This window comes from Puma concolor, chromosome B4, assembly GCF_028749965.1.
Source record: "Puma concolor isolate L17-30 chromosome B4, mPumCon1.1.hap2, whole genome shotgun sequence".
NCBI classification, from domain to species: Eukaryota; Metazoa; Chordata; class Mammalia; order Carnivora; family Felidae; genus Puma; species Puma concolor.
This window is the reverse complement of record NC_141673.1, coordinates 39,038,384-39,062,518: the sequence shown is the minus strand read 5'-3', so window position 1 is coordinate 39,062,518 and position 24,135 is coordinate 39,038,384. Positions and strand designations below refer to the sequence as shown.

The 24,135-nt window shown below is 36.2% G+C and overlaps 1 protein-coding gene across 1 annotated transcript in view; it reads left to right on the top strand.

The window, feature by feature from the left end:
- The first annotated feature begins 5,060 nt into the window (after positions 1–5,060).
- OTOGL (otogelin like) overlaps positions 5,061–24,135 on the top strand; it is a 147,439-nt gene continuing 128,364 nt past the window's right edge. Inside the window, exons 1-7 of the mRNA XM_086712739.1 lie at positions 5,061–5,166; positions 6,270–6,309; positions 7,271–7,319; positions 12,038–12,104; positions 13,756–13,854; positions 15,409–15,563; positions 19,795–19,916. Of these exons, the coding sequence (XP_086568865.1) occupies positions 5,091–5,166; positions 6,270–6,309; positions 7,271–7,319; positions 12,038–12,104; positions 13,756–13,854; positions 15,409–15,563; positions 19,795–19,916 (608 nt within the window). The 5' untranslated portion in view covers positions 5,061–5,090. The remainder of the gene's footprint in view (positions 5,167–6,269; positions 6,310–7,270; positions 7,320–12,037; positions 12,105–13,755; positions 13,855–15,408; positions 15,564–19,794; positions 19,917–24,135) is intronic.

Below are 24,135 nucleotides of genomic sequence, written 5' to 3'. Positions count from 1 at the left end.
CCTCCAATGGGATCTGTCAGTGCTCCCATATTTGTAATTTACTTGCATTCCTCTTTCCTACTAGAAGGAACTAGTTTGGTATGTAATTTCCCCAAAGCTAGATTCTCTATTACAGTTTAGATGCCTAATCCACTTAGACTCATGGATCAGAAAACATGGAATGTAGTGGAGGTGGGTTTCAAAATCTGTGCTTCCAATATACTCCCTAGGGGATTCTTGCACCCACCAAAGTTTGAGAACCATCACTGTATGCTAAGGTAAACTTATCTTGTTAGAAGAGAAGACCAAAGGAAACCCTCCAAGAGAAGATTTTGTTTTTACTGCAGCTTTCGTGAGATAATGATAACAATTTTGCATGTAACTCAGCAAGACTCTAATTTAGGCTGGGAGCCAGGGAATGGGGCATGTCAAGATAAGGGGGGAAACATTTCTTTATGAGATTATCCGACCTTTGTGCAACTCTCAAATAATAATAAAGGGCTTGGTTTCTTCTAAGTTATGTTTTCATACTTATCTGTGCTATGCTGAAAACCACAGTGATGCTGTGTCTCCAAAGACAGCTTTCTGTACCAACTTTGCCAATTTAGGGAAGGCGGAAGATGATAAGCTGATGTTTGACTCTCCAGTGGCTGTTGCAGTAGTTGTCACAGATCAGGTTGTCCCGTGTCTAAGTTGGAATCTTGATGTGATATGAAGTCATCCAACTATGACATTTAAATATTTGACTGGTTTTCTTTTATATTTTAAATAACTTGATCCAAGTATGCGATGTTTTGATATACTTTCTTTATAAACTTATATTTGTTTGCTTTGAATAACTTGGATAAAATCAGTAGAGTTGAATTAGGTAAGTATTTACCTGTGAATCATAGATGGCTCCATATCACATGTTTGTAATTCAGCTGGGAAAGTAACTGGTAAATTAGTCACTTAGAAAATAACATCATATGATTTTTGATAGTTGGTGGTTCTGTTTTTGGCAATATGGCAATTAAATGATTTAAATGTTTGCCAGGTATGAAATACTTGAATATGCTGAATAAAATAAAATAGTCATCCATTTAAGTGGTTGGATGAGCTCCCAAGAATGTAAGGTATATCACTGAAATTTCTTGGAGCAACTGACAGATACAGATGCAAAATCTTTTTTAGAGAGGCACGTTCTCAGCTTTGGAGTAGAAGATTCGCATAGAAAACACCTTCCAGACATGGACCTAAAATTCAAAATTACAAAACCCATGACGTAATTCACCCTAGGCATGAGAAGAAAATGCAACAAACAACAGGGTTATATTTCATCCTCCTGAAAACTTCAGATACCATTATCCCTCAGCAACTCTAAAATAAGAACATCTAAGATGATTGAAGATACAACATGAAATTGAATATCTGAGAAACAAACTTAGTTTATGTTATTATATTTAGTGTGTTATATATTACACTATATAGTGTAAATGCACAGTGCTATAGGAGTTTAGAGAACGAAGTGCAGGAAATACTGGTATTATTTCTTAAACTTGGTATTAAAATATTGACAAGAAGAAACTGGAATTGTAGGAATATTACTTCTTTCAAGATACCAGTTAGATATGGCAAATCAATGGCATCATAGTAACCTGAAAAGTGAATGTCCCTATAAAATATAACACATTAACTTCTGGGAGTCAGCTTTAAATTGAAATCATGACAGACACACCTATTGCTTATGACACATAATCATGTTTTTCTTCAGAAAAGCTAAGACAGATGCCATTTGTAAATTAAATTACATGAAACATCCCGGAAATTGCCAAGCAACACACCCCTGAGAGCACAAATAGAATACTGCAAAACTATCTTATAATGCAGTTAAGTTCAGGTGGTTAAAATCATGTCAAAGATATAGGATTCTTTTTGTTTGCTCAGTGATAACAAATTCCGGATAAAATCACTAAACCTGAAATGTGCTAGGTTTAGTAAAGCAAGTGAGGAATAATTGCATTTCACTGGTAGAATATGATATGATGGGAATGAAACGTTATCTACTTTAGATTTGGTCTCAATGAATGAAAAATGAGGGCTCTATAAATCACCAAAGACGTTGCTTTTTCTCAAGGATAATGAACTTCATTAAAAGTACACTCCCCCTTTTTATTATTGATGTATAAGGCCAACATTTTCCCATTTTTGCCAGTTGTTTTTAATGTGGCATGTTGAGGCCAGTAGGCTGTCAGGTGTCGACTTTCTAAAGATCATATTCCATGTGGGAAAATGTGCAGTGCTCCTGTAGCAGAAAGGGAACTGTGTATTCCATGCATTATGTAGTCTCCTCAGACTTCTTATGAACTTAATATCTCTTCACGAGCTGGTAGCTGACTCACTTTTTGCCAAAGTTCCTTTGTCACAGTAGAATGAAATATAAAAGCTGTCAACTAAATTTTGACAGTAATAACTACATGTAACAACAGTCATAAATTCCTTTCTTGTGGCTCTGGGTCTAATCTTTTATCTAAACTCTCTGTTCTATTGTTGCTATTCATGGAAGTCTATTTTGCCTATTTTCACGCAGCCTACCATTTAGCGTAATGAGTTCATAATGTAGTTAGCTGAAAAAGACCTTGGGATTTGTATTGTTTTCTTTGCCAGTGTTCACTCTCCTTTACTAATCTCCTAACTTCTATAATACTGGGTGGAGGAGGAATAGAAAAAAGCATCCCTGAAACCTCTATCTACAAAAGAATAGTCACCCCGAATATTTCTGTTAGGATTTCTATTATTTTCTTTACCAGACAAAACAATTTCTAGTTTTTAAATGCACATAGTTCAAACTAGAGAAACAGTAATAAGAATGCCAGATGATATAGGCTTGGAATTTTCAACTTTAACAAGTTAAAATGGCTGTGATATTTTTGAATCGGAAGTTTAAACATACCGTATGAAATTTGAGGTGAAAAGTTCCAAGTTGTTACATTTGAATTAAGAACATAAAATATCCAAGTTTATATTAGAAATAAATACTTTTCACTTGGCTTTACATTGCTGTTTACTAACCCTTTTCTCATCAAGTTCTGGTAATGTTTAGAAAAATCTATGAGTATGATAGAAATGTTTATTTTTTTGAATCATGAAATTTAACCTTGGTTTCCTTTTCGGATTTTCCCACATGTGTGTCACTTGTGAAAAATTTTAGGTTCAAAGAAAAAAGTCAAACAATTAATAGAGAGGGAAAAATCCTAAAGTATGATTTATAGATTATTCATATTTTAGATTGACTTACATGGGAAACTAATAAGCAATAGTTTCTTGGCATGACACCAAGAAAAACTATTTAAATTAAGCAGGGGGCTTAGTAACATATATTTGTTATGTGCAATTTCTACCCTTTCCAGAAAGAGTCAATAAGCATTCTGCATAAACGAAATTGCTGCTCTTAATTTAAAAATCTTTGGAAGAAAATTATTGTTTTCTAAACAAGTTTCAAGCTTAATTTTTAAAATTCACATCTTCTTAGTATCTAGAATACTTTATAATTTTGATTGTGGTTGAGTAGATACATATTTTTGGACAAATATTTAGGGTGTAACCACAAATAGCTAAGCCTATCTGTTTAAAATTGTATTAATTCATTGTCTAATTAAAGAGTAATGACCAACAACCTTTCAATAAATATTTGTTAAACACATACTATACTTAAATTATTTAAACCTATCTATCAAAAATTTAAAATGGGTGTATATATGCAGGGGTGTGTGTATGTGTGTGTGTAGACAGATGCATAGGTACTTACACTTTTAATGAATTATATAATGTGTTTTCATGCTAAAAACATGAATTTATAGGCAAACATCTCTTGACTCATGGAATTGACAGTCATGTAGGCAATGGAAAGGGATTAAAATTATTTAGAACAAGAGTGAAAGATCATTGAATTTGGGACTCAGGCAAGGAACTGTTTATATACTAGATACTGCCATGCAGTATATTAGAATGTCAAGGACACTGCCCTGGAAACTCATTGCAGAAGAGGTGTCTGAGTACAACAAGACGTTAAGAACTAACTGCCTGTTTTTCCATCTCAAAGGTAGTTCCTGTGTAGTCAGACATTCCTTACCACTGTATCCCCATCTGGTAAATGAGTCCAATAATAGTGGAGGTAGTGGATGGGATCTGCTATAGGGAATATGCACCCCTTGTATAAGCATGACTTTCACTCATTCACGGGGTTTAGGTCATCTCTGTAAGGTTCATTATGAAATATTAGAGGTGTTCTCTGATGCCCACCTAGATAGTCACTTCCAGAGAAGAATGTGCTTACTGCTGGGATAAGAAGCCCTCTTATGTTGTCTAACTGGGCACCTGTCGTAGAGGATGGCAAAATGGAGTGGGAAGCGAGGGTCTTCAGGGCTTTACTTTACTTTAGTTTCTTTGTGAAGTCAGATATTAGAATATCAGCTTTTTGTGTTATTTTCTACTTCGTTTGTAGGATGTTTAACAGAAAGATCTGTGGGCACATGCATATGGCAACTTAAACTACATTGTAATGGGACTTGAGTTGAAAACATACGCACATCATCTTAGTTTACTTTTCACTTCTAAAGAAAACGTTACGAGAACATCTAGACATTCTAGAAACAATTGATACGATTTTATTTCACCCCTTTTTCTCAAAGAACAGGTAATTATTTATTGTGAATAAAACACACATAACAGATCAACAATTAGGAAACATGGTTATCTTCTGTGACATCAGGAGATAACAACAGGCTCTTTGTGGGTTTGATGCTGCTGTCTTATTTAGAAGTTGTGAAAGACTAATATAGGCCAAAAAGGAGTATGATGTGCAGAAGCAGGGTAGGGTGTAACTAATACGGGCTCAGGTAAGCAGCTGCCATGCATCACTAATGAGAGACTCAGCCAAAGAGTTGCCTGCAAGCTCTAAAGCTTCAGATGCTGTATGTAGTTAGAAAGACTGGAATTTCCTTTTGAATTACGTTGTTACAAAGTTATATTTATAAGAATTTGAGCACTCGACGAATGCGCCAACTTCTAAGATGCCATCATAGTAAAGACCAACAATTTGGTTGCATTTCAGGGAGAAAGGCTCCACTGAAATGAACATTGTGAGGAAACTCAATTTAATGATACCTCGGAGTATATTCTTGCTTCATTTACTGTTGTCATTACAAGGTAAGAAGTTATATGAAATTTTTACCTGATTTTATTGTGTGTTAGTCTCTCTTGCAACTGATACGAACAGTTTTCCCTTACACTGGAAGACACTTTGAAGTCACTGGACTGAATAGATACTAAATGACCCCCAGATCATCTTTTTCAAAGTTCTTGGTAATGTAGATAATTTTGGGACTTTAGTTTTTATTTGTGTCTTTTCTTGAGATGTTAAAATCATGCTTTTATTATCATAAGTAACTATACTGGAAGAAACTCTGATTCTAATTTTTTCTTTTCTTTTCTTTTTTTCCTAATTTTTTCTTTTCTAAAAGATGATTTAAAATGGTTGTCGATATAACTTAAACATTTGAAATTTTATAATAAATAAAGAGAAAAAGATTACCTAAACTTTCTTCATGCCATCAACCCAAGAATGGTGAACAGTTATTGTAAGAAGGACTTTAACATTTGGGGCTAAAAATTGATTTTCAATGATTTTTATAACAATTTTATTTATAAATTAATTCGTATAGAATATTTTCATGGAGAAAGCATTTATTTACATCCACTTATTAGTTTTTAATCCTGAAAAGAGCTGTATATTTTGAAGCTTGTAGGGGAAGTGAGAGAAATTGCTGAAACATAAGACTAGAGGGGTCATGGACTCAATCTTTCAGTCCTTGTAGTGACAGAAATTCCAAGGAGAAAATGTCATAGAGTATTGAGAGCTGGAGGAGACTTTAAAGATGGACTTGTCCAACACCATCATTTTTTTTTTATGTGTTTGCTCTCTTGCTTAAACTTGGCATTTGCTAAGTGGTAGGACCAAGACTAAAATTTGGAGCTCTGACTCCAAATCTAGTGCTTCTCCCACTGTATTTATTATGTCTCTACAAATCTAGGTACACTGTTCCTTCTGTCTGGATTACCGGTTACTTTGATGACTCACAGGGGAATTTGCTGCTCAACATCCTCTAGAAAATGCAAAATAACTCCCAGCAAAACTCAGACTAAGTTTTAGAATTTAGGTTACAATGATTTGTTTAGTAACCAGAACATATGACCTCCATATATGGATAATTTGTTCCCCATTCTTATATGTGTATATTTATCTCTGGCAGGATATATTTGTGCATCATCCATCTTGACGAAAGTATCTAAGTGAGTACTTCTTGTTCTTTCTGTCCTCTAAAACATAAGTTAATGGGAATAAGCAGAGCTCAGCAGATAAATGTATCTGCTTTTGAAAAAAAATAAACTAAGTATTTTACAAAATAAGGGCATGAGATGTAGTTCTTTAAAATATTTCCACAAATTAAAAATCCTCAGGCATTCATCTCCCTATTTATGAAGAAAAACTTTTTCCTTTCATTTTAATTATAAGATGAGTTTTTGGTGGGGTCCAATGATGTAGATACTAAGGAGATAATACTTTCACTTCAAAGATTTATAAAGAAGTTATGTTCAATAATCCCCCCTTTTATATTCTTATTATTAATATACATTGTTGATTATAATCATGCTATATCTTAGCATAGAGTAAAACAATTTTTAATGATAAAAAGAAAATTGTTCTAGCACTAAATAATGAAAATCACTTTTTGAACTAAACCGATCTGCTTGATGGAAAGCAGAATTCTATTCCTCATTTGATTTTGATAAATCACAGATTGATGTGCTTATTCACACTAATGTTAATCTGTGCTTTATGACATGGAAAGGGAGAGAAGTGAATATCATGTCTGGAAAAAGTGAATGTGCTCTTGGCGAATACTTAACTCACGGGTTTTATGGTCATGTGGAGAAAATATCGTGTATTGGTGTTACGAAATTACGCTATTTTGTTTACTTCTCTATCTTCAAGTTCCTTCCTAAAATTCAGTTTACATCAGAGACCGGAGAGATTTGGGGACACTCTTGAATTTTGTAAAAGGATACAGCACCGCCACCCAAATCTAACCCCTCCAAAAGGGGAGGGGGACCTTTTAAATGTTAAACCAAGAAAGACCTCTTTGATAAAGTGATGGAAATCAGGAGGAAAACATCAGCTCTCTCTTGGGAAAGGCTTGTTCAGGTTGCCTAGGGGCCTTTGACTATACAAGTTCTTTTTGTTTTCTTCCAGAAACGGGTTTAATGAAAATCGACAGAAAAGAGCTCTTTTAGCAGCACAGGTAGGTTATGCCTCAGATGGAAAGAGGCAGAGAAATAATCCATTCTGCTTCGGGACTCTGCTGTCACTTCAACAATGAGACCTTTGTGAAGGGGAAAAAATGCTAAAAACAAGACAGGAAGGAGAAGAGGCAAAGTAACTTCTCTACTGCTTTTCTACAACCCTCAAATTCATGCTTAGTTCACGTTTACTTGTTCAGTAGAGTGCTTTTTTGCTGTTTACCTCAGTTACCTACTGATAGGCTCACAGCATGTGTGGGAGATTGAATCTCATCTACATGCCAGAAATTTTTAATCATTTTAAAAATTAAGCACGATAGTAGGGTGATGCAATCAAACAAATACAAGTGAACAGGGGTAGAGAGAGGTCTACATGATCTGAGTTAAGTACTTGCAAAAAGGCATCAGAGGTGTCCTGATGTCCTGACAGACAGCTTTTATATTGTCTGACAAATCTCGATGACAGACACCTTTGGAGAGGTGACCTCTATTTTTGGAGGGCAGGTAGCACTGAATCTGAGGACGCCCTTCTGCTTGGGTCCCCTTATATAAAGGATATGGGGTAACATAATTACAATATTTGCAAACTATGATTGGAATGTTCAAATAGGTGGATTTAAAAAATATTTCTCTATAAAAGATGGGTGGTAAAATAGAGAATCCTAACTTAAAGGTATTCATGGGAAAGTAATGTGATTTGAATATTTATATAGCGAACGACTTATATATTCAAGGAGGCCTTTGTCAAAATCTGAATTGCAATCAGTTCTGCTAGTATTTTCTGGTAAATGCCTGAATTTTTACATGTTTTGGTGTTAATTAAAGAGAAGTGAAGATGGATTTGATAGGCCATTTGTGTCAATTTAGAGGAAAGAACTAATTTACTCTTATTCAGAAATCTTTTTTTTTTTTTTTTTTTTGTAGTGAGATGGGCAAAAGATTGTCTTTGGAATGGAAACACTTTTTTCCCCCTTAAAAAGAGTGTTTTGTGTACTTAAATACTTATGCATCATGTGAAGTGGTTAAAATGATGTTTCTCTGAGAAATTTAACTACATGTTTGTCAGTTGACCATGTAAACCACAGGAAGACATCAGCATGACTCAGTAGAAAATCCATTTTGAGAAAAAAATGCATGTTGGTGAACCTACTAGTTTCAAAAATCTGTGAAATAGACCCCAAAGTTGTCCCATGAAGTGACCTGTGGATAGGGTTATACTATTGTCCATTTAGGTATTTTTAGAATTTGTATAATTTACCCCAAAGGAGTTACCTGTGGTTAATAAGTGAGGAGCACACTTACTTGTGTTGGTTTCCCATTTAGAGAGAACCTGTTTAACATCTGAACAGGTTTTAAAAGAAGAAATGCTGAAGAAGGGCAGTGAGGTCATCATCATGTGCTGCATGAAATTTCATCCGTCATAAGTCCAGTCTTGCCCACTGATTCATAACTTCTGCTCTAGGAAGACAGAGCATCGATGGATAGATACCTGCGAGAGTAAGGATTCAGAAATATGTTGGCAATGAGATGAAGGATGAGCAAAGAAAGGGTAGACACAAACCTCTGTTTCTCTGTGCTTCCCATCCTCCTGTGGGGATGTTATCAGCAAGGAGGAAGAATGGGCTATCATCTTGTATCAGTTATGTGAACGTATGCACCCACTGCCTGGACTTCTTTTGCACTTGCCTTACGTTTCAGAAATTTTCTCCTGAAAGCAGGTGCTGAGAGACTTAGGTACAGCCAATTTATTTGGGAAGTACACAAGTAAGGGAGAGAGAAAAGTGGGACCAGGAAGGGAGAAAATCCCAGAGTGTAGAAAGGAGGGGTTTGGGGGCTCAGTCTTGGTGGTGGTCCCTTTCAGAGAGGATGAGAGAGAATCCCAAGCAGGCTCCGTGCTGCCAGCACAAACAGTGAGATCATGACCTGAGCTGAAATCAAGAGTTGGACATTCAACTGACTGAGCCACCCAGGCTCCCCCAAAATCTTTTATAGTCATAGTTCTAAACAAAGCTGGGGAGGCAGATCATTCCCATTTGAGTTATGCTTGTTTTCAGTTTCATTGTTATTTTTTGATCACATACCAGGGACCACGCTAGAGACATGAAATGAATAGCAGTGCCTATTGCCTAGATTCTAAATTCTAATGAAGGTAAGACTATAAGGAAGTCATTTCTGGGGCACCTGGGTGGCTCAGTCAGTTAAGAGTACAACTTCAGCTCAGGTCATGATCTCACAGTTCGTGAGTTCGAGCCCTGCGTCGGGCTCTGTGCTGACAGCTCAGAGCCTGGAGCCTGCTTCGGATTCTGTGTCTCCCCTTCTCTCTGCCTCTCCCCCACTCATGTTCTGTCTCTATCTCAGAAATAAATAAACATTAAAAAAATTTTAAAAAGAAGTCATTTCTGTGTAACTTATTCATTGAATCTGACACCATCAATTATTTGCCATTATTTATATGACTTAAAAATAAAATGCTCTCCATTGTAAGTGTAAGATTCCATTCTGAGTTCAGGTTAGTTAAAAAGGTAAAAGCTATGTATGTGTCTTGTCTTAGCACTGGTGAAATGTAGTGTGATGCAGGGAATGTGTGGTAATTAGGATGCTTCCATAATGAGGAGGCCAGTGTGCTAAGCACTTGTAGTTTCCATGGAGTATATATACCCTAGTTAAGTGAAAGGATATGGAGAAAAAAAAAAGGCTTGATCTTTCTTGTCTGGTGCATTCAGTTTTTGCCTAGTAATAAAAATCGGTAACTTGTTTACAACCCTTGTTCTATGCCTGGCACTGACTGCTCTTTGTGCTTTCCTTATTCATTGCATTTAATACAATTCTACTCTTATTCCATTTTATAGATTGGGAAACTGAGGATGAGGAGGTTAAATAATTTGTTCAAGCGGCTTCTGGGTGGCTCAGTTGGTTAAGCATCTGACTTGGGCTCAGGTCATGATCTCACGGTCCTTGAGTTTGCGCCCCATGTTGGGCTCTGTGCTGACAGCTCAGAGCCTGGAGCCTGCTTCAGATTCTGTGTTTCCCTCTCTCTCTGCCCCTCCTCCACTCACACACACTCTCTCGCTCTCTCAATAGTAAATAAACATTAAAAAAATTTTTTTTCAAATAATTTGTTCAAGGTTATAAGCCTGTATGAGTCAGGGTTGAAACCAGTAGACAATGTTAGCGAGCATCAGAGATAATTCACTGGAGCTGAAGTAAGAAGATTTTGGTGCCCAGGAACATTGGTGGCTATGTTAGATGCAGACAGTTGGAAACATTACGGCTGCAGAGAGAATAAAAACTTGCTGTCTTGGGGGAATCAAAGTCACAGACTATTGTAAATTTAACTTAGTGTGAAGACAGAGGCAATGGCAAAATGGGGAGATTGAGCAGTGAGGATAAAACCAGGGAAGAATGAGAACAGGAAATAATGGAATTGGAGGCATAGTGTGGCTCAAGGAGTTTAGAAAGGAGTGGTGAAGTGTGAGAAAGAGTGTGGGAGTCCTCTTTCCTGGAATGGGGCAGGTGTGGGTATTAAAAGAACAAGTCTTCACTGGAAAATGCCAAAATAAAACTGCATGTAGGAAGGAGACCAGGATCTGTTGAGGTAGGACTTTGTACCTGAAGTCACATTCCCTCTTCCCACTTTCTTCTTGTCCGTCAACCTTTCCAGTTTTTCTAACAACATCTAGTATTCAATTTGACAGTTATGTGGAAAATTTTGGGAGCATGTGTTCTTCTGGTAAACGTAGAAATGCTATTGGAAAGGACATTGCCTCAGACCATACACTAAACTATCATTGACTTTGAATAAAAACCCTTAAGAGATTAGGCCTAGTAAACCACAATTATTTGCTTATAAGCTATATTGACCTCCAAAAATCTTAAGGTTTTATCGGGGTTTCTTAAATAAATATAAATCTCTTTATTGCTAGGTGTCTATGTGTGAGGCACTATGGTGGAATTTTTACATACATCATTTTAATCTATTGTCATAATGGCACAATTAAGTAGATACCATTATTCCCATTTTACAGACAAGTAAAAGAAGACACGAAGAGGTTAAGAAACATTTTTTTTTAAGAATTTAGGAAACTTGCCTATGTCTATGTAATGGCAAAATCAAGACTCTAATCCAGGTCTGTCTGATTGCATAATTCATACTCTTAACCATTACCTTAAAGTGGCTGGGGGTCTATAAAAAGATATACTTAAATGGCCTATGAACTTCAAAATGTCAGTTCTTTGGAGATGGAAGGTGACACACAGTGCCAAAGCAGAAGCTTCTGTGGATGGTGTCTTCACAAATGGCTCTGCAGGTCCTCGTCTGTTGGTCCATCAGCCGCATGCATTTTCTCCAGATCGATCTGCACTTGGAAATATCAGAAAAGAGCTACTTCTGTAGGCAAAGCAGTCAGTTAATGCAAAGATTAGACTCCACTCAGGCTCTTTTCCAAAGAGGAGAGGGAGGCAGGAGAAGAACTGAGCTCAAAGAGGAGAAAGACTTACCCAAGTCAGGTAAGAGGCAAAACCAAAGCTTGAAGTCACATCCTCTAACCACAATCCGAGGAGCCCTTTCTGCCTCATCGAGATGCCTCCATAAGTCAAGGACACAGAGTCAGCACTTTATAATTGCTGTATCTGTAACTATTTCCCCAGAGTTTCTAATTTGCTTGTTTGGCTCAAATTAAATAATTTAACTATTTTGATTTCTTATTTCTTTCTCTCCAAGTTTGAAGCAACATCTCCAAGATATTTCTTCCATGAAGCTATTAATTGGGGTGAGAGCAAAATAAAAGGTTGGTGTCATGCCTACGTTTTTCTGTTTGCTTTCTTAAAAGACCCCTTTGAGAAATACATTGAATTAACTATTGCCATTTAATGCATGAAGGAAACTGAGCCAAGGTGGTAATAATAGTAATAGTTAAGTTCACTTTATGTAGAAATTTGAATTATTTTTGTAAATTAGCAGGGTTAAACAATTAGACGAAGCTGATAGCTGTGTGATCAGGAAAGATATCACTGGGTATCAGCAAATTTCTTTGTGAGTCATTTACTTGTTCCTTGATTCCCTGACATCTTTATTCTGGCTTACCCACTTCCCATTTCCATTAAGCATAATGCTGATGATAGTTTGAAATTGAATTCCAACTTTTCCTTTTATTTAAAATAGCAACTATTCCTGGCTAGTTTTGGCTAGCCAGGAGAATAAACAGGGTTGTAAATAAATTTCCGAAGGAGATACATTTGTTTGTCTAGATATTTATTTATTTATTTATTTGATATTTATTTATTGTAAAAATGTTAAGATTGTGTTCTAAGATAAAATTTATAGGGAAAAAACTGCATTTAAATTTGTGAAAACATGACTTTACCTTGATCAGTGGATCAATCAAAATCGAATGGAAACAGCTCATTTTCCCTCTGTTAAGAGTTGGAGAGAGAATTGCAGGTCTTTAAATGTAAAAAGACTTTAAATTGATGGATCTTAAAAGTAGAATAATAATAGGATTTTCTTATTCTTGACTTTGTCAGAATGGTGGTCAATTCATCACAGTTCGTTAACTGCCTTCCATGACCTTAACATATTCCTGAAAGGCTCAATCTTTAGTACTTCTTTATGGTGACTCAGAGATGTCTTCTCGTTCTCTTGATGTGTTACTTAAATTCTTCCTGCTTGAAATTTGCCAATTACTCCTTGTCCTCTCTCCTTTTTAGAGGAAAAATTTTCACTGTGATTCATTTGCATTTTAAAAACATACTCAGTAGCTCATAGTTTCTTGCTTCCTCTTTTCAGCATAATCCTTTGGGGCAATTTTTCTTTCCATGAAAAAGAGCATTTTTGGTGAAGGCCGGCCATGACTTTGGTTTATACCCATTAAAGTTAAGTATGAGTCAGGAAGAATGTATTATTTGTAATGGAGCCTGAAGATTAATTAATACACACACTTTGGATGAAATATTTAATTCTTCTCTTCAAAAATGGGAGCTTCCATTTGAGTTTTTTAATGCTTCACCTGATCCCTCGAGCTAATGATGGACGCTATTCTTTAATACACTTGCTCCTGGAGACGGAGACCATTGGACGTGCAGCCAGGGCCAAACTCCGTCAACAGAATCATCTGCAGTTTGTGCATTTCTGGTTCTCATCATCTGGGACAGGGATTCCTTACATGGGAACTTGACCTTTCAATTGCTTGAAGGAAGCTAACCTTTGCTCTCAGGGTGGTTTGAGATGTGAAATCCTGTCTTTCTTGTTTCACAGCACACATAATGAAATGAACTAGATAGAGACTTGACAGGCTTAATTCTTTAGCCCATCAAGGCAAGAGGCCCAGGGTTCTGTTTGAATTAATAATGGTTACAGTTAGTCCAAGCTAAATCTTGACATTTTATGTTTATAAGAACTGAGGCACGCCAGAAGATAACTTATTTTTTTTTGCCTGTCAGGTTCTTGTCCTCATGAATGTCTTAATGGAGCTTTCTGTTCTAAGACTGGTACATGTGACTGTCAAATATTTCAGGCACTTGGGACACGGTGCCAGATTGGTAAGTTTCAGGGATGCTTGAGGGAATTACAAGTCGAGGGGAACTTTAAGGTTAATTTGCTATGTAAGTGTTCAGCCACTGGGGATTGGGACAATCATATTATGTACTAACTAGAGTGTCCATAATTCATTCCTATAATTTAGAAACAATGTAAAAGAAAATAGGTATGTCCACCTTCCTTTCTCACTGATCTCTACAACTTCCTCCAGCCTTTTTTCCACTTTACATTATATTAATCCATTAAACTATGTTCTTATTCATTTCTCTGTTGCTTTATAAATCAGATTTGTTATTTGGAGCCCTCATTCTTTTTGACTTTGAATTACCTGGACATTCTGTACATAAAATAGAAACAATTTTGAGAGCTCTTCAAAGGCAGAGGGTTTTTAAAACATATTTTTATCCACAGTGTCTAGGATAAGGTCCAACATCAACAATGATAGATATTAATTTGTTTAATGAGTATTTATGAAATGTCTATTAAATCCCAGGCCTGGCACTGGGGATACAATAGTGAGCAATATAGACATGTTTCTGCCCTCCTGGAGGTTACAGTCTAGAGGAAGGGACTGACGCACAATGGATACACATTAATTATACTTGTACCACATGCTATAAAAGAAAGTATAAGATTCTATGAAAATATGCAACAGAGGCAAGGCATACTGTCAGAGAAGTCTGAATAATGAATCACTCTGTGTTATTTTCCTGTAAAGGCCAAAGTTGGCCAAGGCTAATAAATTTAGGTAAAATTACAAAGAAAAGGCACAATGATTGTGCCTTATCTCTATGTTCCCTATAGCATGTGTTAAAATGTTATACACTGAGTGCTCTGTAAAGGTCATTGACTTCCATATTATTCTAGAGGGAAGGGTCTAGAAAATCAAAATAGAATAGAGGATTATCCACAAGGGGACAAAGGGAGGAAGACATGAGAACAGTGAAGATGAAGTTGTACAATTTAAGATGATAGTTGCTTAAAATTTGGTCAGTCTGAGGTCATGGATTCCTAAGTTCCAGCATACTTTGGATGACTAATGCTCCCCATCCCTAGGTCTCAGACATATAAACATGATTTTTCTTTTGCCAGTGGTTATTTTTCTCTGTGGACAGTATTAAGATATATTTTTTTAAAAATTGCAGAGTCTGGAATACTCTAATGCTGTTCATGCAAATTTTTAGGGCACTCAATGGGGACATTTCTTTCTTTTCTGAGGCATTATATTTGTTTTATCACTGTTACCTTCTTTTACTGTATCATTTTCCCCACTCTTCTCTTCTTCCAGAGTCTTCCTTTAAAAGCAAAAGTTAAGGAATTTTCTAACATAAATCCTTTCTTCAAAACAGCTTGGAGACCATGTTTTCCTTCAGGAGAGTTTAACAGTTTTGCGAGCAACTCATAATTTTATGTTAGTTATTTTTTTCTGTGATACTGACTGCCAAAGGGAAATATTTATTTTACTGAAAATTAGAGTCACCTACCATAACTGAATCCTGCCAGAAACAGGGTGTAATTTATTTTATTCTACTAAATATGATCCTATTTCTTTTCAGTGCCAAATATGGGCAATGGCAGAGATGGGATTTGCAAAACCTGGGGACAGTACCACTTTGAAACCTTTGATGGCATTTACTATTATTTCCCAGGAAACTGTTCTTACATCTTTGCAAAGGACTGTGGTAATTTGGAGCCTCGGTACACTGTATGGGTAGGTGATTCTAGGACATAATTAACTTAAAGATTTTTTTTCTGGCAAGTCTGTATTTTTAAAGTACAGGACAAATGATGGAAAATGTATAATAATCATAGCATGCATACTTAGGGCTCTGACTGGGGAAGGAGAGGGATTGGTTCTTACTGGAATGGACTAAATATGTAGCTAAATTGGGTATATTCTATTGAGATGGAGCCTTGGACTGGGAGAAGAAGGGTTTGGATCCAGGTGGGAGAGAATTGCAGGCAATGCAGAATGTCTGTATCACAGATGTCAAATTATATCAACTCCAGTTAATGTCCTTATTCTTCAGATTTGATGTGAATGTTTTGAAGAGGGAGTGGGTTTGGGCACCAACCAAATTGCTCACACACATTTCCTTCCTGACACTTCCAGTGTGAGGTACACCTGGATTAATGTTTCTCAAAGGTGCCCTTTGGTATGAGCCCGAGATGGGCATTCAGGAAACAGAGCACATAAGCACAGGCTCGAGGCATGGAGGCAGGCAGCTAATTACTAGGTAGATTCATACTACAGGATTGAGCTCAGAGAGTTAGTGCTTAGTTGAAGAACTCTTGATTCAGAAAAATTCTATTTTTTATAACTTTGTTTATTTTGAAAGAAAGAGAGAGAGTGAGAGAGAGAGAGATAGCACAAGTGGAGGAGGAGCAGAGAGAGAGGGAAAGAGAGAATCCCAAGCAGGCTCCACGTTCCGTGCTGAGCTTGATGCGGGGCTTGATCTCACAACCGTGAGATCAAGACCTGAGCCAAATCAAGAGTCAGATGCTTAAATGACTGAACCCCCCAAGTGCTCTGATTTGGAAGAATTCTTTTTTTTTTCAACGTTTATTTATTTTTGGGACAGAGAAAGACAGAGCATGAACGGGGGAGGGGCAGAGAGAGAGGGAGACACAGAATCGGAAACAGGCTCCAGGCTCTGAGCCATCAGCCCAGAGCCCGAGGCGGGGCTCGAACTCACGGACCGCGAGATCGTGACCTGGCTGAAGTCGGACGCTTAACCGACTGCGCCACCCAGGCGCCCCTGATTTGGAAGAATTCTTAAGAGAAATTCAAGCACAGGGGCGCCTGGGGGGCTAAGTCAGTTAAGCATCTGACTTTGGCTCAGGTTATAATCTCATGGTTTGTGAGTCCAAGCCCCAAGTCAGGTTCTGTGCTGACAGTTCAGAGCCTGGAGCCTGCTTTATATTCTGTGTTTCCCTCTGTCTTTGCCCCTCCCCTGCATGTGCACACTCTCTCTTTCCCAAAAGTAAATAAAAATTAAAAAAAAATACAAGCTGCAGAGGGGTTTTAGTTGAACCAATAAAGTCAGGGACCTCTTTCCCTGCCTCACCATCTTCCCCTGTATTTCCAGCTATCTCAAAACACAGTCAGGAAACTGCTGTGCTATCCTGTTCAAAAGCTAAAACTCTTCATAGGCATTATTTGTTTCAATTCCTGCTTCCCTTTTCCCTTCTAACTTACATTAGAGTTGCCAAAATTCTCCTCCTCTCCTAGGTGATGCAAATATTAAAAAGTAGGCCCTGAAGCTTTTTAAGAACAACAAATCCTTGTGACCCAGAAAGGAAATGAAGTCTATTGAAAGTTAACTTACCGGGCTTAAAGATAAAAAATTCCCATGTCTCCTTAGATAGGGAAGTTAGTGGCATGCATCTTCGGTATTTACAGGGCTCCTATTTTCAGTCACTTATTGTCCGTTACTCCTCCACTCTTTCTCTGGGTTTATCACTTAAACACCTTCAGACTCCCTCATTGAAATGTTCTTGTCCAGAGTCTCACTCCTTTGAAGAATAAAGTGTCAACTAGATACTCTGTCCTTTGTTAATAACACACAGTGCTAAACTGTGCTCCCAGAGTTAATATTGTTTCTACTTGGCTCTGTCTTGGATGGTGGAAAATTTTCAAGTGAACAAATCCATTTGCTTTAAATGTCATCTTTTCCCTGATTATAGAAGTAGTTCACTTCTCTTGGAGAGAACTTGAAAATTTCAGAGAAGTCTAAAAAAATAGAAATATCAGTAAGAGTTACCATTGCTAATGGCTTCATATATTTTCTTCTACACTTTTTTCTGTGACTTTTAACCACATTTATAATCTTGAAATCATACTATGTATAATTTTCTGTCCTAGATTTTCACCTGATATTATGTGAAGAACTTTCTTCCACGTCAAGTATTCTTAAAACCCATTTTTTTTAGCTGTATTTGTTTCAATTTGTGGAATACTCAAATTATTTACTTATGCCTTGTTTTAGAAATTTAGGTTTTCAAATTTTTTTCAGTATTTTAATAGATAAATTGATAAACATCTTTATGCATATATCCTTTTTCATATTCCCAATCCTTTTCTTTTTCTTTTTAAATTTAATTTTACTTTTATAAAAATAATACATGTATACAGTCTAAAAAATTCATCTAAGGCAGTGAAGCAAAACTGTAGCCCCTGTTTGCCTTCATTCCCAACCCTAGCTAAAATCTGGCTCCCCAAAGGCAATTTCTCTAGCTCTTTAAGCTGTTTCTTCAGGCTTTTATCTTACATGCCAAAATATGCCATTATTTCTTTATCTTTCAAGTTAGGCTTTACTCATTCATTTCTGACTATGGAAGATGGAATCATCTTTGTTACATCACCCTTCCTGCCCCTAACGCACACACACACGCACGCATACACACACACTCACAGACACACATACACTTTCCTTCCCTCCTCTTAATGGGGTTATATCACCATCTTAGGTTAAATGATATGTGGTTTTTACATTATTGTCATTTACATATTATACCTTTATGAATTCATATAAATATTGTTTAGACTTGAGCCCAATAAGTTATTATTTAATTTCTATTCTTTGTACATTTGTATAGAGTTAGCATTTACCCCATTTTTTGTTTGCTACATTTTCTATGTTCCAATCAATAATGTTTTTTTAAGTTGATTTATTTATTTTGAGAGATAGGATGTGAGCAGGAAAGGGGCAAAGAGAAAGGGAGAGAGGGAGGATCCCAAGCTGGCTCTGCACTGTCTTTGCAGAGTCCAACATGGGGCTCAAACTCATGAACTATTAGATCATGACCCAAGCTGAAACCAAGAGTAGAACGTTTAACTGACTGAGCCACCCAGGTGCCCCCTAATTTTTTTTAATTTCAAATTCTCTATCTCCATAAATTTCTTCTCAATGTGGTCAGATTTTTATACTTTGCTTTTTGAATGTTTGAAATTAACATTGGAATGGGGTAAGAAATTCTAACATTCCTCTCCTTCCTTTTCTTCTCTTTGCTTTTATTTTCTTTCTTGTTTTCTTTTCTTCCTTGTTTTTTTCTTTCCTTCTTTTTTCCTTCCTTCCTTCCTTCCTTCCTTCCTTCCTTCCTTCCTTCCTTCCTTCCTTCCTCACTCGCTCTTTCCCTTCCTCCCTCTCTTCTTTCTTTCTTTCTTTCTTTCTTTCTTTCTTCCTTTCTTTCTTTCCTTTCTTTCTTTCTTTCTTTCTTTCTTTCTTTCTTTCTTTCTCTTTCTTTTTTCTTTCTCTTTCTTTCTTTCTTTCTTTCTTTCTTTCTTTCTTTCTTTCTCTTTCTTTTTTCTTTCTCTTTCTTTCTTTCTTTCTTTCTTTCTTTCTTTCTTTCTTTCTCTCTCTCTTTCTTTCTTTCTTTCTTTCTTTCTTTCTTTCTTTCTTTCTTTCTTCATAAACTAATTTTCCCATCAAGGTTTGGGAAATAATATTTGTCTTCCCTAAAATATTATTTTATTTTTAGAGCAATTTTATTTTTACAGAGGTTATAGTCACTTTTTTGCAATCTGTAAGTGTTCCATTGTGTAGAGCTCCATTTCATGATTCTTTAACATGACATGGACATGTAAAATACAAATGTATGTTTTTGTGGTGCTCTACTGTCCTCTTCCTAGACCTAATTTTATTCCAGTACATACCATGTATCTTTAGAATATTGACACTCAACATGTAAAGAGTCAGATCATTTAAAAAATATGCTGAATTAATGTGTACTCTATGGAGTTAATTTTGCTGTCCAATTTCTGTGGTAAATCTTTCTCTTGGAAATCCTAAATGTAGTTGTAATTTTGTGAAGTGTCATAGGACTAATGGTGCTGTAGAACTGTAGACAGGCATTGTGGCTTTGGTGACTCGAATGAAGGCCTACATATCTGTTGCTGGTTCCTATGCTTTCTTTTCTTTTCTTTTTTTTTCTCTTTTAAGGTTCATAATAGCCCTAAGTGCCATGGTTCAGTGTATTACTGTTATCGGTCAATCAGCTTGTTCTTTTCAGACCAAGAGGAAATTCGAATTTATGGGCATGAAATAAAAAAGAATGGAATCAGGTAAGATGTGATAAATGATATAATAAAAATAACACCATGAATTAATAGAATTTCCAAACATCTCATGCTTGAAAGTGAATTATGGAGAGTAGGAAGAGAGAATTTCTTTCTTTTTTATGTTTATTTATTTATGTATTTGTTTTTTAATTAATTAATTTTTAATTTACATCCAAGTTAGTTAGCATATAGTGCAATAATGGTTTCAGGAGTAGATTCCAGTGATTCATCCCCTATGTATAACACCCAGTGCTCATCCCAACAAGTGTCTTCCTTAATGCCCCTTGGCCATTTGGCTCACCCCCCCCTCCACAGCCCTTCCAGCAACCCTCAGTTTGTTCTCTGTATTTAAGAGTCTTTTATGCTTTGCCCTCCCCCCGTTTTTATATTATTTTTGCTTCCCTTCCCTTATGTTCATTTGTTTTGTATCTTAAATTCCACATATGAGTGAAGTCATATGATATTTGTCTTTTTCTGACTGACTTACTTTGCTTAGCATACATAATACCCTCTAGTTCCATCCATATTGTTGCAAATGGCAAGATTTCATTCTTTTTGACTGCTGAGTAATACTCCATTGTGTATATCTATCTATCTATCTATCTATCTATCTATCTAGATTTATATATATATATATATATATATATATATATATATATATATATATATACACATACCACATCTTCTTTATCCATTCATCTGTCAATGGGCATTTGGGCTCTTTCCATACTTTGGCTATTATCGATTGTTGCTATAAACATTGGGGTACATGTGCCCCTTCAAAACATCACACCTGTATCCTTTAGATATATACCCATCAATTGCTGGGTCATACAGTAGTTCTATTTTTAACTTTTTGAGGAAACTCCATGCTATTTTCCAGAGTGACTGCACCAGTTTGCATTCCCACCAGCATTGCAAAAGAGATGAGAGGATTTCTTTCAAACAACAACCTTAAAGTTATAACCTACAGATATCAAGACTTCAGCAAGTGCCGAGGCCAGTCATGTGACCAGGAATCCAACCAATTTAACCTCCTTAATGTTTGTGCAGGATACACTTATATTTGATTAGATAGAAATGAGATTATCACATCCTTTTTCTAAGAAAGATTCAGGAGAAATCTTCATAGTTCAACTCTTATTTTTGTTCTCTTTCTTAAATCTTTTTCTTTCTTTCTTTTTTTCTTTTTTTCTCTCTTTCTTTCTTTCTTTCTTTCTTTCTTTCTTTCTTTCTTTCTTTCTTTCTTTCTTTCTTTCTTTCTTAGCAGTAACTTAAAATAAAACTAAACCTTTGGAAGTCTTTTCCAAATTTGTATGAATGAGGTTTGGATATTAATTGAGACTTTCCATTAGTGTTCTGACAATGATTCAGAGCCAATAAATAACTAGTCTTCTTGGGTAAATCAGAGAGACTCCCAGTTTCGCCTTCCTAGCTGACAAGAAGATCTGAGAGTTTGGGGGAAGGAGCGTTTATTAGTTCGAAGAAAGGCTTTATACTTAATGTAGGAATGCTGTGGAATAGTCTACCTTCCAATCTAAATAATTGTAGAAATACTCAATTTAAAATATTCCTTGGCTGAGTTATGACAGAAAATGTAAATTGTGGGATGGAACAATTCTGTCTGTCATTTAGAATTCATTAGCAAGTGTTTGAACCCTAGGGATTCTTTCCAGCACAATGACCTTACCACCCTATGTACTTTGTTCTCAGTTTAGATTCCTCAAGAGGCAGCAGGTGATAGCATAAAGGGTTTTGGATGAAGCAGCAGGCAGCAGGCACTGACCTTGGCTTTGTCACAGTCAGGTGACCCCAAGCAGTCTCTCACCTCTCTCAGGCTTATTTTCTTGATCATTTGGGTTCTGTACTTCTCATTTTCTTAGAAAAGAAGGCTTAGCCATTTGAATGGGAATATAATGTAATTGCATATGTATTTCTTGGAGCTGATTTAAATAATTATTTAGGATTCCTTATATGGGATTTGGGGTTACATAATGGACCCTTTAAAAAATTATTGTTTTGTAAAACAAAAACGCCTTTCAAGTAGATTTTCAGGAATACTAACTCTTTGTTAAATCTCGAGAAAATATTTCTTTGAGGATTTCCATTTGTATGAGAGATTGCATTTATATGATTTGTATGATGGGAAGAGGATGATTTTCTTATTATTCGACTAAGTTGCTTATAATAATGCTGCATCTGGCCTAGGGCCTAATTCAAAGCAGGTGTTAGGGAAATATTTGTTCAAATCAAATCAACCCTGTAAGGCTCTGGACTTTGGTTCTTTCACCTGTGAAATGAAGGGTGTTGGTACATGTAAACCCATGAATAATTTTCAGCATTAATTTGTACATTCATTTTCGTTTGCATTGTGAATGTTTCCTGACTAGGTTGCGCAGAGTTTTTCTTAATTTTATGGGAGATTATCTAATTTTTACTATTATTCTCCATCTCTAGTGGCATTCTTTTATGTTATAGACAGCTGGGTAATTACAGTTAGGAATCTTTTATTTTTAAAAATTGTATATTTCATCAAATTTTCTGTGAAAGAATCAAATGACAAATGATCAAACCAAAAAATACTCACAACCGAGCCACTCTATCTCCATACATTTAACATCCTATAGCTATGAAATACTTTTATAAAACATGATTCACTTTTTTCAAGTATAGCTTTTATAAACTTGCAAACTTAAACAATATTATTCATACTGACTTTTACTGTGAATTTAATATGAATTTCTCATGCTTATAATTTATATTTTTTTAATGTTTACTTATTTTTGAGAGAAAGAGAGACAGAGCATGAATGGGGGAGGGACAGAGGGAGAGAGGGAGACACAGAATCCAGAGCAGGCTCCAGGCTCTGACCTGTCAGCACAGAGATGGATGCAGGGCTCGAACTCACCAACTGTGACATTATGACCTGAGCCGAAGTCAGAGGCTTAACCAATTGAGCCACCCAGGCGCCCCTCGTTCTTATAATTTTTAATAAGAATAGATTAGGGTTGTAGTAAACTAGAGCCTTATTTATTACCCAAAGTAAAGTTTAGTTATTTTCCTATTCTTATACCTAATTCTCCATAAAAAACTATTTGCAAACAGCTCTGTACAAGCGGTTGCAGATATTTTGAATGATTTCTTTAGGGACTGTCACTTTGTTAGCCAGTAGGTTTGGTTTTACGGTTTTTGTTCCATGGGACTTGCTCTTTCTGGGAAGGAACTCTCACCAGTTTGAAGCCTTTGAGAAAAATGTGTGGATATACCTACTAACCTCCTTCCTCACTCATATTACAGGTTATAACTCTCAACTAGCATGACTATTTTAGTAAAAATGACTTTTTCCTTCCCTTTTTTTTTGAGAGAGAGAGAGTGCAAGTAGGGAAAAGAGCAGGGTTGGGGGGGAGAGAGCGAGAGAGAGAGCGAGAGAGAGAGAGAGAGAGAGAGAGAGAGAGGATATCTTAAGCAGGCTCCATGTTCAGTAACGAGCCTGATGCAGGTCTCAGTCTCATGACCCTGGGATCATGACCTGAGCTGAAATCAAGAGTTGGATGCTCAATTGACTTGGCCACCCAGGCACCCCTCCTTCCATTTTCTTAATTATTAGCACTTGCTCTTTTCTGTAATATTCGTGGAAGGAGTCCAGTCACCTTTCAAAAGTATTTTAGGTGACTTACTGTGCTTTTAAAGTGTCCATTGCTCAGTTTTCTTCAGTTCTGTCATTTTCCCCACATCCTTTCTATGTGTACATGGTTGTGAAAAGTGAAAAGACTAGCCATTGGATTAGGAGTTTAAATATTCAATGTGACCCTTGTTTAAAGAGGTCTAATTATATCCAATTTAAAATTATGAATATAACCCTTATGCAATACCATATGACAAAGTATTTTATATTCCCAATAATGAACTTTACAGTATTAAATATGTAAATTATAATTGATCATGCCCATAAATTTTTCTTTTGGAAAACAGCGACTTACACCAAGGTGCTGGTTTGGAGATAGAAGCTCTTAGTTCCTTACAGCCAAGTTCAAACGAAAATTAAACAAAATCAGAACTCAGTGTGTTTCCATATTTTCACCATTGTTTGTCCTTACTTCAAAATTGTTGAGCAGCATTTTTAGATTATCTTGAACTCTCTAGTAAAAAATAAATATATTTAAGCTCTCATTGGTTTAAATAAAGTTATTTTACAGATTTATAAAATCACTGATATTTAGCA